Source organism: Procambarus clarkii, chromosome 85 (assembly GCF_040958095.1).
Source record: "Procambarus clarkii isolate CNS0578487 chromosome 85, FALCON_Pclarkii_2.0, whole genome shotgun sequence".
Taxonomy (NCBI): Eukaryota; Metazoa; Arthropoda; class Malacostraca; order Decapoda; family Cambaridae; genus Procambarus; species Procambarus clarkii.
This window is the reverse complement of record NC_091234.1, coordinates 22,483,402-22,498,369: the sequence shown is the minus strand read 5'-3', so window position 1 is coordinate 22,498,369 and position 14,968 is coordinate 22,483,402. Positions and strand designations below refer to the sequence as shown.

Sequence of the window (14,968 nt, the reverse complement as noted above, 5' to 3'; positions counted from 1 at the left end):
ATCCTCATCCCAAATAAACTTAAATCAAAAATTTTTCTAATGGCAGTATCTTGCTCCCTCTAAAGTGTTATATCTTGAGGATATCTTGAGATGATTTCGGGGCTTAGCGTCCCTGCGGACCGGTCCTCGACCAGGCCTCCTTTTTGTTACACACCCTAAGAAGCAGCCCGTAGCAGCTGTCTAACTACCAGGTACCTATTTAATGCTAGTTAACAGGAGCATCAGGGTGAAAGAAACTCTGCCCAATTGTTTCCGCCTCCATTGGGAATCAAACCCGGAACCTTAGGAATATGAATCCGAAGCGCTGTCCACTGAGTTATAAAATCAAATAAAACTTCGTCTGGTTATTTACCGAGTGGGAAGTATGACTCTTATAGGTGGGAATAGGAGAATATAGGCTAAACTCTGAAAAAGTGAACACTTTATTGACAAGTATATCACAGTTCCTTGGCACATTATGAAAGTTCTACTGTGTACATATTGTAAAGAACACACAAGTGCAACAGATATGATGAAAAAGTAATAAGAAAGCAATGAAAATGCATTGAAAAATGGATGAAATGACAACTCTAAGAGTCTTTAATCGCCTGCACGACCACCTCCGGGAGCCTCCTGTACGGCGAACATGTTGCCATGACAACACGGCCCATTTTCTCTACGTCGCTACAGCCAAAGTAAGTGGTTTTCAAATTACTTTTTTTTTTTTTTTTTACAAATTTTTTTGGGGGGAGGAACACTTCATTTTTGCCACACCACCAATTTGTCACAATATAAGCAGTACAGGACTGGGGTTAAGGTCCTCTCAGTCCAGAGTCCAGATACAATGTCCAGTAGTTGACTGAGAAAGTGTTTCAAGTATGATGTTGAGCCAAGAAGTATTCTCAAGATATGACCCAAAAACTATGCTGGAAATAAAAAAAATGCAAAAATCATGCACAATTCTGGCAGAAATATGAAATTTAAACTGATAATACCTGTACTGGTTCCGAGAGCTTCATGATTGGTTTCAAGTGAGGGAGGATGTGTTCCACAAATTCTTCTTTACTTGCATTTTCGGCTACTAACAAGATGACAGGAAGAACAAAAGGTACCATAGTCACATTGATACACTCTTTCATCAGGCAAGGGACAATTCTGAAACACATGATAAAATATAGAAATATTAAGAATACATGCATTTACTTATTGCTGAATTGAACACTACTTATTGTTTGGCTACTAAGTAGCTTCCCAATCCCACATTCTGGCAATGACCAAACTTTGAGAAACACACCAGGCCTATGAAGACCCACGAGAATCTACCAGGGAGCAGAATGAGACCCACTCATTAATATAAAGAAATGCTTGGAGGTAGAGATCAGTGCAGAACTGAACAAAAAACCAGCGTTGAATGTAATGAAAACGCCATTTTCTGGGTGAGACCCGGAGGCTCCCCGGAGCTTACTAGGCTGATATGCTAATGTCAGACTTTAGCATCAGTCATGTGTATGGAGTTCTGTGGGCCTACCGGGGACCACAAGCCAGAACCTGGCCCCCCCCAAGAGAGGCATGGGGGAGCAATGGCCTATAGAAACCCCCATGTGGTTGGAAGCATTCTGTGTCTGCCATTGACCGGGTCAGGCACCCAGAAAGGCAAGAATCCCTAAACAAACCCCTATTCAGGGGTAATTATTGCTACCACAAGCCGAACAAGTGGATAGAACCCCCCTAAAAGAAACGAGCAAATGATCATGACATCACACGTCGCTGTGCCACTGTCTGCACAGCACACCCTCCCCCAGAAGGGGAAGGGGGAGCCCAGACCCCTCATGCCGGCTATCCACCCTTCAGTTCTTAGGCTGGGTGTCGAAACAAGCGAAAAACCGCCCGACCGGAGGGAGGGAGGGATGCCGGGGAGCCTCTGAGTCTCATCCAGAAAATGGCGTTTCATTACATTCAACGCTGGTTTTCTGGGGGAGTCCCTTCAGCTCTCCAGAGCTAACTACCCACAGAGGAAAAACTTAGCGACTTACGTGGGAGGCGGTCGCTGCTCACTTCTCAACTCGAAGTCGAGACAACCGGCTGCAACCGCCGACCCAAAGCGATACAGGCCCGACTAGGCCCAGGGACTTTCACAAGGTAATGAGCAGCCAGGACCCTGTTCGACCGCCGAAAGCCCCGTGCTCGAATGTCAGCCCAGGACATGTTGCCAAAGACGGCAGCAAGAGCAGTGAACTTACGAACGTCATGGGAACGGGGATAGACCGCAGGCTGGCTAGCCTTAATTAATAACTCTGCAGACGACCTGGAAGATCCGCAACCGCGAACAGGGAACATGGGAAACCGGATCAACCCAAAGCATATCCCCGGACACATAAGCCGTGGCGTGCAAATAATGGCGAAGTCGCAACCGGACACAAAACATGATGTACCCCGGCCTAACCAACCAAGCATCAACAACCCAGGGACCCCTCCGGAAAACAGCAGTCTCATTCTTTGCCAGAAAAGGAGACGGCTGCAGACGAACAAAACCATCACGAAGACAGAAAGATCAGAAAACGCCGGAGGAAAGCATGAAGCTCCCCAACCCGACCCCAAGAGGCCAATGCCAACAGAAAAAGAGACTTGGAGAAAGAATCCTGAACCGAAGGGGCCACAACAAACCGAGGAGAAGAAAGAAAAGAGAGCACTCTGTCCAAAGACCAGGACACCTCAGTCTGCACATGAGCAGGCTGGAGGTGAAACAATGCACGAGACAGCTTGTGAAATGGTATAGAAGTAACATCAATACCGAAAGCAAGCTGAAGCGGCTCCACCAGCACCACACGATACGAGGCGATAGTGTTAGGCATAAGGTAACGGTCCTGAAACAACCAAGCACAGCACGAAGCACAACGACGAAGATGCAAAAAAAGATCTGGAGGGACCGTCAGGAGACTTCATACTGCCACCGAGACAAAACTTGCAGGTGGGACACTAACAACGAAGCCACCTGATCACTATAGAGATGATGATAAACTCGAGACAAAAAGACCATACGCGAAGACTCGAGGAGAAGATGGAACCAGCCACGTGACGCTCTGGGTTGATCTGTTGGAAGAGGCGGAGCTGCAGGAAAACCTCCGGGTTCGGACACCATGCAAGCAACGCCTGTAACCACAGCTGGGCTGGCCACCAAGGGGACCAAGAGGACTACTCTCCCCTGGTAAGTCTCCAAGTGAGTCAGGACCCGAAGCAACAGCTGAACCAGGGAAAAGAGGTACAGGAACCCCCCACCTCAACCAGTCTTGCTGAAAGGCATCGACCCCAATGGCCTCAAAATCGGGGAAGGGCGCCACATACTGGGGAAGGAGCCGCGACCACGCCCCGACGAAGAGGTCCACCTCGGGGCGCCCGAACATCTGGCAGAGCCAACGGAAGGAGTCGGTGTCGACAGTCCATTCCGTGGAGAGGGAAACGAAACAAGACAGGGTATCGGCCAAGATGGTGGACACTCCCCGCACGTGAACCGCCAGGAGAGCCAAACCCTGAGAACTCAGAAGATGAGTCACCCAAAGCGACCAGCGCCAAAGAGCCAAAGACCGCATCGAACCCCCTCGGATCAGGCAATGAACTACCGGGAAGCAGTAAGAATGGAGACGGATTATCTATACGCAGGCGACCCGAACCCTCCGAAGCGCAAATCACACCACTGCAGAATCCCACACAATGCTGTGGGCTCGACAGAAGGACGGACTCCACCATCCCTGGCCAGCCTGGTGAGCACTGGTCACAAAGCTCCAGCCGAGAGATGACGCGTCTGTGAACACATCGAGCGAGGGCTCGAGCAGGCGCCAAGGCACTGAACCCCGAAAAACCCGAAGAGGAAGCCGGCGATGCAGCAGCCAACGCAAGGCCCCTGGGGGTCGAACCCAGTGATCGTGAGAGAGGCGGAAGGGACGTCCCCGAAGGAACCAGAACAGCCGACGAAGCTAAACCTGACCCAGCGGGTAGACCAACATCGCAAAGTTTAGACTCCCGCACAGCCCCTCGAGCAACCGCCGAGTGACCTAAAGGCCCACCAAAACAGACGAAGGCAGGATCACAGACGTAGGAGAGATTCAGGAGGAAGAGACAAGGAAGCGGTTCGAGAGTCCCCACACAAGACCCAGCCATGTCCGAACCTGGGAGGGAACCAGTTAGGACTTCCTCCAGTTTACCAAGAACCCAATCCCGGCAAGCTGGAGAGAACCAAATCCCTGGCTAGCAGACAATTGGACCGGCTGGGAGCCCAAACCAGCCAGTCGTCAAGGTAGGCCAACACCCGAACACCTAAAATACGCAGACAAGCCACGACGACCCGCATAAGGCATGTTGAACACACGAGGTGCCAGATTCAACCTGAACAAGAGACATCAAAAGCAGTAACCTTGATGCCCACAACAAAACCAAGTCAGTCCCTGAAACCCGGATGAATTGGGACGTGCCAATAAGCGTCCCTGAGGTCCAAGGACACCATCCAAGAACGGCTCCAATAGGAGCCGAATTTGAGACAGCATCGTCATCTGAAAGGAGGGGCAATGAACCCAGGGGTTCAGACGGGACAAGTCCAGAATGAACCTCAGGTCCACACAGTCCCATTTCAGCACTGGAAAAAGACGGGAAACCCACCTGAGGGACGACGACATTTCGACGACGCCCAAGCAACTGTGGGAGAACTCAGGAAGAACTGTGCCCTGAGGTACACAGCTTCTCACTGCATTTGGTCTTGATCTTATTTGCTTGACTGTTCCTCTTTGCACTCTGTTTGACAAAGTTGAAAATCCAGTGCCCTATTTTACACGTTATTTCTACTTGTCTCATTTTAGGGGCTATCACTCCATGCTCACATTAATTGAACGAACATAACAATGAAGGTAACTGTAGAAGGCCTATTGGCCCATACACGGCAGCTCTTATTTATATCCACCCAAAGGCCTTTGCAAAGTCTGTGAATACATTTTGCATTTTGTTTCTCTTCTAATGTTTCCATGATTTTGTCATAGTGGTTGAGCAACAATGAAAGACAGGATCTTCCCACTCTAGATACATGTTGACCTGGGTTGTGAAGTTCATTGTCTTCCATAGAAATGGAGAGTTGATTCTTAATCACTCTTTAAAAAACTTATATTATGTGCAAGCAATGAGTCACAATAACATGGCTGAAGTGTTGATTCAAAACCCACATGACTGAAAATGGAAAAATGACAACGTTTCAGTCCATGCTCAACCATTATCAAGTTATCTAATGACTTGATATGGTCCAGGACAAACCGAAACGTCATCGATTCTGCATTTTCAGATTTCATTATGCGTGATGTTAGTACAACTGGTTTATAATTTTTTCCCAAAGCTTTACTACCTCCCTTGTGTAGCAGAGCTATATTTGCTGATATGCTGATAGAAGTGCTGCTGGTATCCAGGCTCTTTCTCCATATTATACCAAACGCTTGTGCAACTGGTAATTTACATTTCTTTATGAATATTGAATTCCATGAGTCAGGACATGGGGCTCAGTGCATGGGCATGGTGTCAATTTCTCTTTCAAAGTCTTCTGTGTTTATGTTAATATTAGTTATATTGGCATGGGTTTGGGTGTCATTCATAAAGAAGCTGTCCAGATCTTCAACTTTCATGTTGTTTATTGGGGAGCTAAACATAGCCTCACACTGGCCTTTAAGGATTTCCCAAATTTCTTTGTCATCTTTTTTTTTTTTTTTTTTTTTTTTTTTTTGAGATATATACAAGAGTTGTTACATTCTTGTAGAGCCATTAGTACGCGTAGCGTTTCGGGCAAGTCCTTAATCCTATGGTCCCTGGAATACGATCCCCTGCCGCGAAGAATCGTTTTTTCATCCAAGTACACATTTTACTGTTGCGTTAAACAGAGGCTACAGTTAAGGAATTGCGCCCATTAAATCCTCCCCGGCCAGGATACGAAACCATGACATAGCACTCGCGGAACGCCAGGCGAGTGTCTTACCACTACACCACGGAGACTGCTGCTGGTATCCAGCAGCATCTTGTGTGTACGAACCTTCATTTGTATGTATAGGTCCAATACTGGTGGAGGTTATTATTTTGATTTTGCATGTGTGAAAAAATATTTTGGATTTTCCTATATTTCCTGTATAACTTTTTGTTCCAATTTCAATTCCTCAGACTGATATGATCACTTAACCGTCTGCTCAATTTCTTCAATCTCGCTCCTTAGATTTCCTTTTTTTCTTGTGAAATTCGTGTCTGCTTAACCCTTCAATTGCGCATCGCATCATATGATGCTTTGACCGACTTGCAGTAAATTGCGCATCGCATCATGTGATGCTTTGGAGTACTACGCAAGATTTAAACGGCCCGCGGATACACGGGGTCACCACACTTTCATCAGGGCTCTTGTAAACAGATGCCATTTTTAAAAAAAATCATGGGCCAAACTCCCGGGTGTTAGGGGCCTCAGTATTGAGTGAGCTACCAAGCCTGACGCACGCAGCATGAGCTCACAGCACTGCTGTTCAGCTTGTGACCACAGCATCGCCTAAAAACCAGCGTTGAATGTAATGAAACGCCATTTTCTGGGTGAGACCCGGAGGCTCCCCGGAGCTTTACCGGCTGATATGCTAATGTCAGACTTTGGCATCAGTCATGTGTATGGAGTTCTAGGGCCTACCGGGGACCACGAGCCAGAACCTGGCCCCCTCAGAGAGGCAAGGGGAGCAATGGCCTATAGAAACCCCCGTGTGGTTGGAAGCATTCTATGTCTGCCATCGACCGGGTCAAGCATCCAGAAAGGTAAGCATTCCAAAACAAACCCCTATTCTGGTGAAAATTGCTACCTAAGCCGAACTAGTGAATAGAACTCTTCAACAGAAAACACGGAAACTAGTATGACGTCATACGTCACCGCGCCGCTGTCTGCGCAGCTCCCCCCTCCCCGGGAGGGGGAAGGGGGAGCCCCAGACCTCCCACGCCGGCTATCCACCCATCAGTTCTGAGGCTGGATGTCAAAACACGCGAAAAACGCCGACCGGAGGGAGGGAGGGTTGCCGGGGAGCCTCCGGGTCTCACCCAGAAAATGGCGTTTCATTACATTCAACGCTGGTTTTCTGGGGGGAGCCCCGTCGGCTCCCCGGAGCTAACTACCCACAGAGGAAGGTCAAAGGGACAAAACCGGGAGGCGGACACCACGCACCCCCCAAGGAGGCGAGACAACCGGCAGCAAACGCCAACCCAAGGCGCCACAGCCCCGAAAATCCCGGGAACAACACGAGAACCACGAGCAGCAAGGCCCCTGCACGAACACCAAAAATCCATGCCCGAAAGACTGCAAGGCCACGTCGCCCAGACGGCAGCGAGAGCAGCGAAGCCACGAACGCCACAGGCATGAGGGAAGAACACAGGCAGCTTAGCCAAGAACACGGCTGACCACCCGGGACACCATCACCCGCGAACCGGGAAGAACAGAACCGGATCAACGCAAAACGCGCTCCGGACCCAAACGCCGTGGCACGCAAACAACAGCAGAGGGCCGCCACTGAACACAAAAACGACACACCCCCGGCCCGACCAACAAAGCACCAACAAACCCTGGACCCCTCCAGAATGCAGCAGCCCCACCCCGCGCCAGAAAAGATGGAGACTGCTGCCATCAAACAACCAAAACGCTAAAACCGAAGGAGCAAGAAAACACAGCGAACCGACCCCCAGAGGCAAAGGCCCAAAGGAAAGAGCCGACGAAAAAACACACCGGAACCGAAGGGGCACTACCAACCGAGGAGAAGACAGAGCACGCTGACCAGAGACCAGGATGGTGCAAGCGGCGCACGAACAGGCCGGAGGTGAAATGACGCACAAGACAGCTGACTAACGGTGCAGAAGCAACACCAAGACCGAAAGCAAGCTGAAGCGGCTCCGCCTGCGCCGCACGAAAAGAGGCGACAGTATGTGGCAAGACGACGGCCCCCAACCCCCACTAGAAAACCAAGCCGAGAGTAAACCAAGCCAACAAGAAGGACCCACCGAAGAAGGGACAGGAAAAGGAAGGACCGCCAAAATACCCCATACTGCCGCCAAGAAGCACGCAGGTGGGACACCTACCACGAAGCCACCCGACCACCAACCGGAGGCGAGACCACGAGGCAGAACATAAGCAGCCCCGACAAGGCCCCCCCGAGCCCAGGAAAAAGGCGGAGCCGCGAGAAGATCTCGGGCGCGACCACCGAAACCCAGGCGGCACAAGGAGATGGAACGTCTGCCGAACAGAAAAACTCCGAAGCATGCAAGCCCGCCAGGAGTTCAGAAACGACGGGTCCGACGCGAGACATCGCAAGAACCCCCCCAAAAAAAATAAAAACAACAACAACCGGCAGGGCAAGCTAGGAAAACCAAAGAAGGCGGAAGGGTCGCCGCCAGAACAGGACCCGAACCAAGGGGCCGAACAACTGCAACAGACCGAGACAAAGAAGCACATCACAGGACACAGGCTGACCAACGCCTAAGAACACACGCAGAACATTCCTGCTGCAGAAGAGGCAGGAAGAAAGAGCAGAAGCACAAAAAAAAAAAACCAGGAGAACAACCAGGGGTGGACAATCAGGCAGGGACAAAAACCCCACGCAATCCCCAGGCACAAAACGGCAGCAAAGCGCCACTCCACAACCGGACACAGGAACAAGGACACGCCACCGTGAAACACGGTACCAATGCTCACGTGCAGCAGCAGCAGCAACAGGCACCACTGCAACATGCAACATGTAAATAGCAACTCCCCTCTGCAAAGGCAGAGAACGGAGCAGGCAGACCCCAGACAGGGCCAACGGAGACACGACAAAACCCTGCAGGCCCAGAAACCTGCACCAGGCGACCGACGGCGGAGAAACCCGCTCGATACCTGCTGGATGAGGTACTGGGAGCTCTTTTACACCTCAAGCCCGGCCCAAGGTCAGGCCAGACCGGCCAGAGGATGGCCCACCAGGCAGCTGCTAGGAGCAGTCCACCGGCCCACATACCCCCACAACCAGGACGGGCCGGAACTGCCATACGAAAACAGGCCAGTGCGCCCTGGAAGTCCACGGACGAACCAGCAAGAAGGCTTATGCTCGCAAGTAGGTCGTGTAACAAGCACAGACCACTGATGGTAATACAGTGTTCCCCAAAAGTGCCAATAGCACCACTGCACTCCACTGGTACTATCCCGCAAGTTCTACCAGATAGGCGGGACCCAAGAGCCAGAGCTCAAATCCTGCAAGCACAGCCAGGAGCCTCACCAGGTGAGTACAGAACCAACCCTACAACCCCCACACCTCACATTAAAAAAGGAGGGTCCCCTGAACGACTGTAGCATGGGTTGGACATGCACAGAGGGGGACAGGAAGGGGTGATAAAGGGACAGTCACTGGTGTGCGAACGGTCTCAGTCGTACAAAATTATACCTAAATAAAGACAGGTATATGAACACCGCCGCATCCAGCGCCCGGCCAAAAGACGCCAGACCGCAGAAACTCACCTGGCGAATGGTGGCTCGAACTTGACACGACTCAACCGTGCCCAGAAGAACTTGGGAGCACCGCCAGGTGAAGACGCCAGAGCCGGACCCGCAGGAGAACAGGGAGAGGCGAAGGAGGCGGTCCACACCCATGACACAGAAAACCGCGGTGTCCTCCCCACAACTGGGAACCAGGACACCCCTGGCGCAAAGGGGCACATACCGCAGCCAGGGAGAAGAACGAGAGGCGAAGCACTGTAGCAAAAAAGGGCGCAAAACCCCAGCACTGAACCATCGCCCAGACCAAAACAAACTCCACGGCGCATGCGCATAACACGCTGGCCGAACCGCACACCCTCCCTGCGGGAAGGCGCCAGCCAGGACTATTGCACGAGAAAAAGAGCCAAAAGAGGAAGCAGGAACAAGAAAACCGGCCAAAGAAGCAAAGAGCCCAAAAAAAGGGAACCCAAACGGGCGACAAGTAGCCCAAACGGGCGACAAGTAGCCCAAACGGCCGACAAGTAGCCCAAACGGCGACAAGTAGCCCAACCGGGCGACAAGTAGCCCAACAGGGCGACAAGTAGCCCAACAGGGCGACAAGTAGCCCAACAGGGCGACAAGTAGCCCAACAGGGCGACAAGTAGCCCAACAGGGCGACAAGTAGCCCAACAGGGCGACAAGTACTAGGAGCCGACAGACGTTCCAATAATGCGGGAAGTAGCGAAAAACCTTCCCGTACCCTCGAGAACACAGAAGCCAACACTAGTCCCGAAGGCACACGAAGGCGCAGGCGCACCCGAGATCAAAAGTCACGCAGAACCCCATCGAACGGGGAAACATGACAAAAACACCGTCCCAAAAAGCGGGGGAGGAAACATCCACCCACAGGACGGAACCAACCGACTCAAAGGCCAAGGAACCGAGCCCGGGGAGGGGCCGACGTCCAACAGCACGTACGGCGAGTGGGGAGGAAAAACCCCACTCCGCGTAACCACAAGCCCCGCCTAGAGGGGGATAAAACCCCCCACGGGGTCTAACGGGGCCAAGGCCCCCCAAGTCAGCCCCTCCCCAGCCCCGGGAACCTACACGACAGGCCCCGGGGCCGAGCCGTTCCCCCAAAGCCCCGGCCGTACCAGAAAACCGGGGCAGCCGTGAAAACACTAAGGAAGGGAGCCCACTGGCAGACTCATACAACACGGCTGGAGGAACAGGCCCAAATGCCCCCGTCACTACCCCGGAAGGGGAATTCCCCGAGACTGCCCGAGTCTCAACACCACCAAACACCCCGCCCTGAACCTACAGACGGTAAGGAACCGGATGCAGGCAGGAAGGGTGAACCAGGGGAAAAACGAAATACAACGGGGCAGCCCCGGGGCTCCCGGGGAGGAAACCACGAGAACGTTGCCACCACCAAGGCTCAAGTGCAACGCCCCTGCTGCCCGCACCCGCTTTGTTAGCACAACTGGGTAACCGAGCCACAACGAGCAACCAAACTCGCAGGACACCGGGTCGAAGGTGTCACCGACCCCACAGGCAGCAGACGGAGGCAAAACAGAGAGTCACCCAGAGACAAAAGGTGAGAGCAACCCTCAAACTCGCTGGAAGCGAGGGGGGGGCTCTGGGGTCACATCCATCGGACCCGCGCGCCCCCAGGGGTTTCCCAGGGTCCCGAGCGTTTACTTTAAGAGGACTCGCGCTCAGGTAATCCCAGGCAGGGTACTGCTAACCGGCACCCAAGCTACCAAACAACTTTCTAAGAGCTGAACCCCCGGGACGTGTACACTCACGGGGACCTAGCAGGGGGTACCACCAGAAATACTCAGAACACAAGGGACACAAGGGGCAAGAACGAAGGCAGACCCCCCACCAGGTATATAAACAAAAGAAAAGAAAACCCCGCAAGAGGACAGCGTACCCAAGCGGAACAGAGCCGGCCGCTATGATTGGTAAAGACAAGCTGCACAGTACCCCGCGCCCCACCAGTGCAAACACTGCCCCTTACTCTAAGGCGAACAAGGGAGACAGAACACCCGAGCACACAAAGAGCGGCCGAAAACCAAGCGGTAAACGGCCAAGCAGGGGCAGGACCCAAGGAACTTGTGGAAGGTGGCCCCAAGCCCCAAGGGCAGTACTTACAGGGCACCTAGGGAAGGGAACCCTAGGCGCATGCAGCCCGAGTACTGAAGAATCACACCCGGCTCACGCACCACCTAGAAAACAGACACCACACTCTAGGTACAGTGCTGAAACAACCACTGGAGCCGGAGCACATAACCATTGCCTATAGCATCAGCCGAAGAACTGATGGGTGGATAGCCGGCGTGGGAGGTCTGGGGCTCCCCCTTCCCCCTCCCGGGGAGGGGGGAGCTGCGCAGACAGCGGCGCGGTGACGTATGACGTCATACTAGTTTCCGTGTTTTCTGTTGAAGAGTTCTATTCACTAGTTCGGCTTAGGTAGCAATTTTCACCAGAATAGGGGTTTGTTTTGGAATGCTTACCTTTCTGGATGCTTGACCCGGTCGATGGCAGACATAGAATGCTTCCAACCACACGGGGGTTTCTATAGGCCATTGCTCCCCTTGCCTCTCTGAGGGGGCCAGGTTCTGGCTCGTGGTCCCCGGTAGGCCCTAGAACTCCATACACATGACTGATGCCAAAGTCTGACATTAGCATATCAGCCGGTAAAGCTCCGGGGAGCCGACGGGGCTCCCCCCAGAAATGCCATAATATACTTGTTCATGCTATTATGTAGCGATGATATTATTACAGAAGACCCCTGACTGTGATAAAACTGACCAGGGTTCTGATAATAGCAGGATTGTGGTGATATTTGGCGCTGTGCGCCATGGAGGGAGGAGTAATGCTGTGGGAGGGAGGATGGTGGCGTTGTCTTTTGAGTGTGTGTGGCCACCTTTTATTAACTGCACTCACCATACCAGCTTAGTGGTTCGCTATGGTGAACACAAATGTAGATACTTATATATAACGTGTGTATAGTGTGAGATAACAGCGAGAGTAGGAGGTTGGGAGCCGCCATTTTGGTGAGGGAGGAGCGTCGTCTGCAGGACTTTTATGTTGTTTACTGATGACCACGATGGTCTTTGGGCACCATACCAGTTTACTTGTACAAGTATGGTGAATAAAACAGGTAGATATTTATATATAATGTGTGTATATAGTGTAATAACACCACAAACAGTATTGTTGTAGGAGAAATATTAGTGCGTCTGGCCTTGAGGGCGGCCGCCACCAGCTGACTGTGTGAGTAGCTACGTCTCTCTGCCTTTACTCACCATACAAGCTTAGATGTACAGTTATGGTGAACAAAACATGTAAATACTTAGTGTAATAACCGACAAAGTATTTGTTCACTGTTTGATGAACATAATTGAATCAACAATATGCACACCATATTTTTGAGTACAGCGATGATTCACTCATTTTATTATATAAATATCACACTACACACTATTGAATAATATTACAGCAAAAAAACTACGAAAAATCAATCAGAGACATTGAAATAATTAGGTAATTATCTCTTTGTGGAAACTCTGGCCTGACAGCTGGCGATCAACAGACCGCCTGGGACACACGCTCAGTCAGCGCCTGATTTTTGTCACACTTCCCAGCCCTATAGTGGGCAATATATGCCACTTACGATTTTTTTATTATTTTTCCCATGATCAGTGAACACAAATTAACAGGTTAGGATGAATTTTTTTTTTTTTTTTTTTTTTTTTTTTTTTTTTTTTTTTTTTTTTTTTTTTGGTATGCGCCTGTGGGTGTCAAATGGTATATAGCTATGCGCCATTTAAGGGTTAAGCATTTCCGTGATTTTTTATTTCTCTTGTAGTCGTCTATATTCTCTTTCTAGAGTGGTCCTCTTTCTGACCTCACAGGCACATGCTTGGAGTAGATTTTGTAAGCTTTCGAACTGCCATGTACAGCCAGAGCCTGCTTGGCCTTTTGAACGTGTCGGCTCAATTTCCAGTGTCCCCTTCGGTCTGTGATAATTTTCTTATGTGTTTTTAGTGTCTCTTGCTTCCAGTTGTAGGGTGGAAGAGCTTCATACTCACTTCCAGAAGTGGGGATTTTGTCTGTTTGGCCCTTGTAAAACTTTATTCATTTGCTGGTGCCTTTCTGGTGAAGTCTAAGTCAGCTGGCTTCTGGAGGGTCCATTGATTATGATGCCTGTTTGGCTCAGCTGGGGGTGCAGCATGTGTTATATCCAGTGACAGTTCTCCACTGCTACCTTCAGGGCACCAATTCAGTCTCTGTGAATACCTTGTGTGTTGATTTTGTCTCCTTGGCTCTCTCTGTTTCAAGACTCATATTTCATTTGTCATGTGCAGTGTTATTACCTCTGGCCCAACCCATCCTACTAATAGAACGTCACATTTTGACATACTCTACATAAGGCCAAAAATTGTCTTACTAGAAAATGGTAGCGGCTTGCAAAATTGACATACTGTCCCATTTCTGTTTTTTGTTCTCTGATAGGTTAGTATAAGGGGACTTTAGTACGATAATTTATTGACATTGGGGAAACCCTTGGAGGACGGCTTGTCTAGCCAGCCTATGGCCTTCCCTTGCAACCATGACATTAGGAAATACGCATCACTCTCAGCAATGTTTGCGAACATGTCCTGGGCTGATATTTGGACATGAGGGTTTTGGGCATTAAACAGGGTTCTGGAGCCCAGTATCTTGTGCCTGTGCCCAGGCCCCAGCACCCTTGAGTGTGGCTTTGGGTTGTCTATCTTTTCCAGGTGTCTCTTCTTTACCCTTACTCCTGTTATCTTGAGATTATCTTGAGATGATTTCGGGTTTTTTTAGTGTCCTCGCGGCCTGGTCCTCGACCAGGCCTCCACCCCCAGAAAGCAGGCCGTGACAGCTGACTAACACCCAGGTACCTATTTTACTGCTAGGTAACAGGGGCATAGGGTGAAAGAAACTCTGCCCATTGTTTCTCGCCGGCGCCCGGGATCGAACCTGGGACCACTGGATCACAAATCCAGCATGCTGTCCGCTCAGCGAATCGGCTCCCTGTGGTTCTACCTCCTCCCTGGTTGGTGCCTCTTTGCTTTTCTTCTCTGTAGGTAGTTACATTTAGAGAACCAAAAGGGGCTGCCCAAGAAAACAAGCGTTGAATGTAAAGAAATGCCAATTTCTGCACTAGTCCCGGTCGATCCCTGACACCCTCCCTCCCTCCAGGTCATCAAGGAGTTGGGTACATATACCATAGACCTGACGGTGCAGGAGCTAGCTGACTGTGTACTGCCTCCCCCCCTTAACTCCCACCAAATGAGAAGGGGAGGTGGGGTGAACAAGCTGGCACAAGTTTCAAGATATTTCAATCATTTGTTTACACCGGTGGGGGAGTTCTGTCGATGATTCTTGAGGTTATGGTCTTGTTAAAAGCCAGGAGTGGTCTGTTTTGTTTCAGTGACTTTCTGGGTGCCTTCCCTGGTTGTGGCATGAATAAAC

At 50.8% G+C, this 14,968-nt stretch overlaps 2 protein-coding genes across 6 annotated transcripts in view; both read right to left on the bottom strand.

Moving 5' to 3' along the window:
* The window catches only part of LOC138358683 (uncharacterized), a 274,115-nt gene that overhangs the window by 95,669 nt on the left and 163,478 nt on the right, over positions 1 to 14,968 (bottom strand). The gene's annotated exons all lie outside the window — the stretch shown is intronic.
* The window catches only part of LOC123746737 (SCY1-like protein 2), a 149,358-nt gene that overhangs the window by 50,949 nt on the left and 83,441 nt on the right, over positions 1 to 14,968 (bottom strand). For all 4 annotated transcript variants that reach the window (XM_045728496.2, XM_045728494.2, XM_045728493.2 and 1 more), the window contains exon 9: positions 975 to 1,134. In XM_045728496.2, coding sequence (XP_045584452.1) covers positions 975 to 1,134 — 160 coding nt within the window. The remainder of the gene's footprint in view (positions 1 to 974; positions 1,135 to 14,968) is intronic.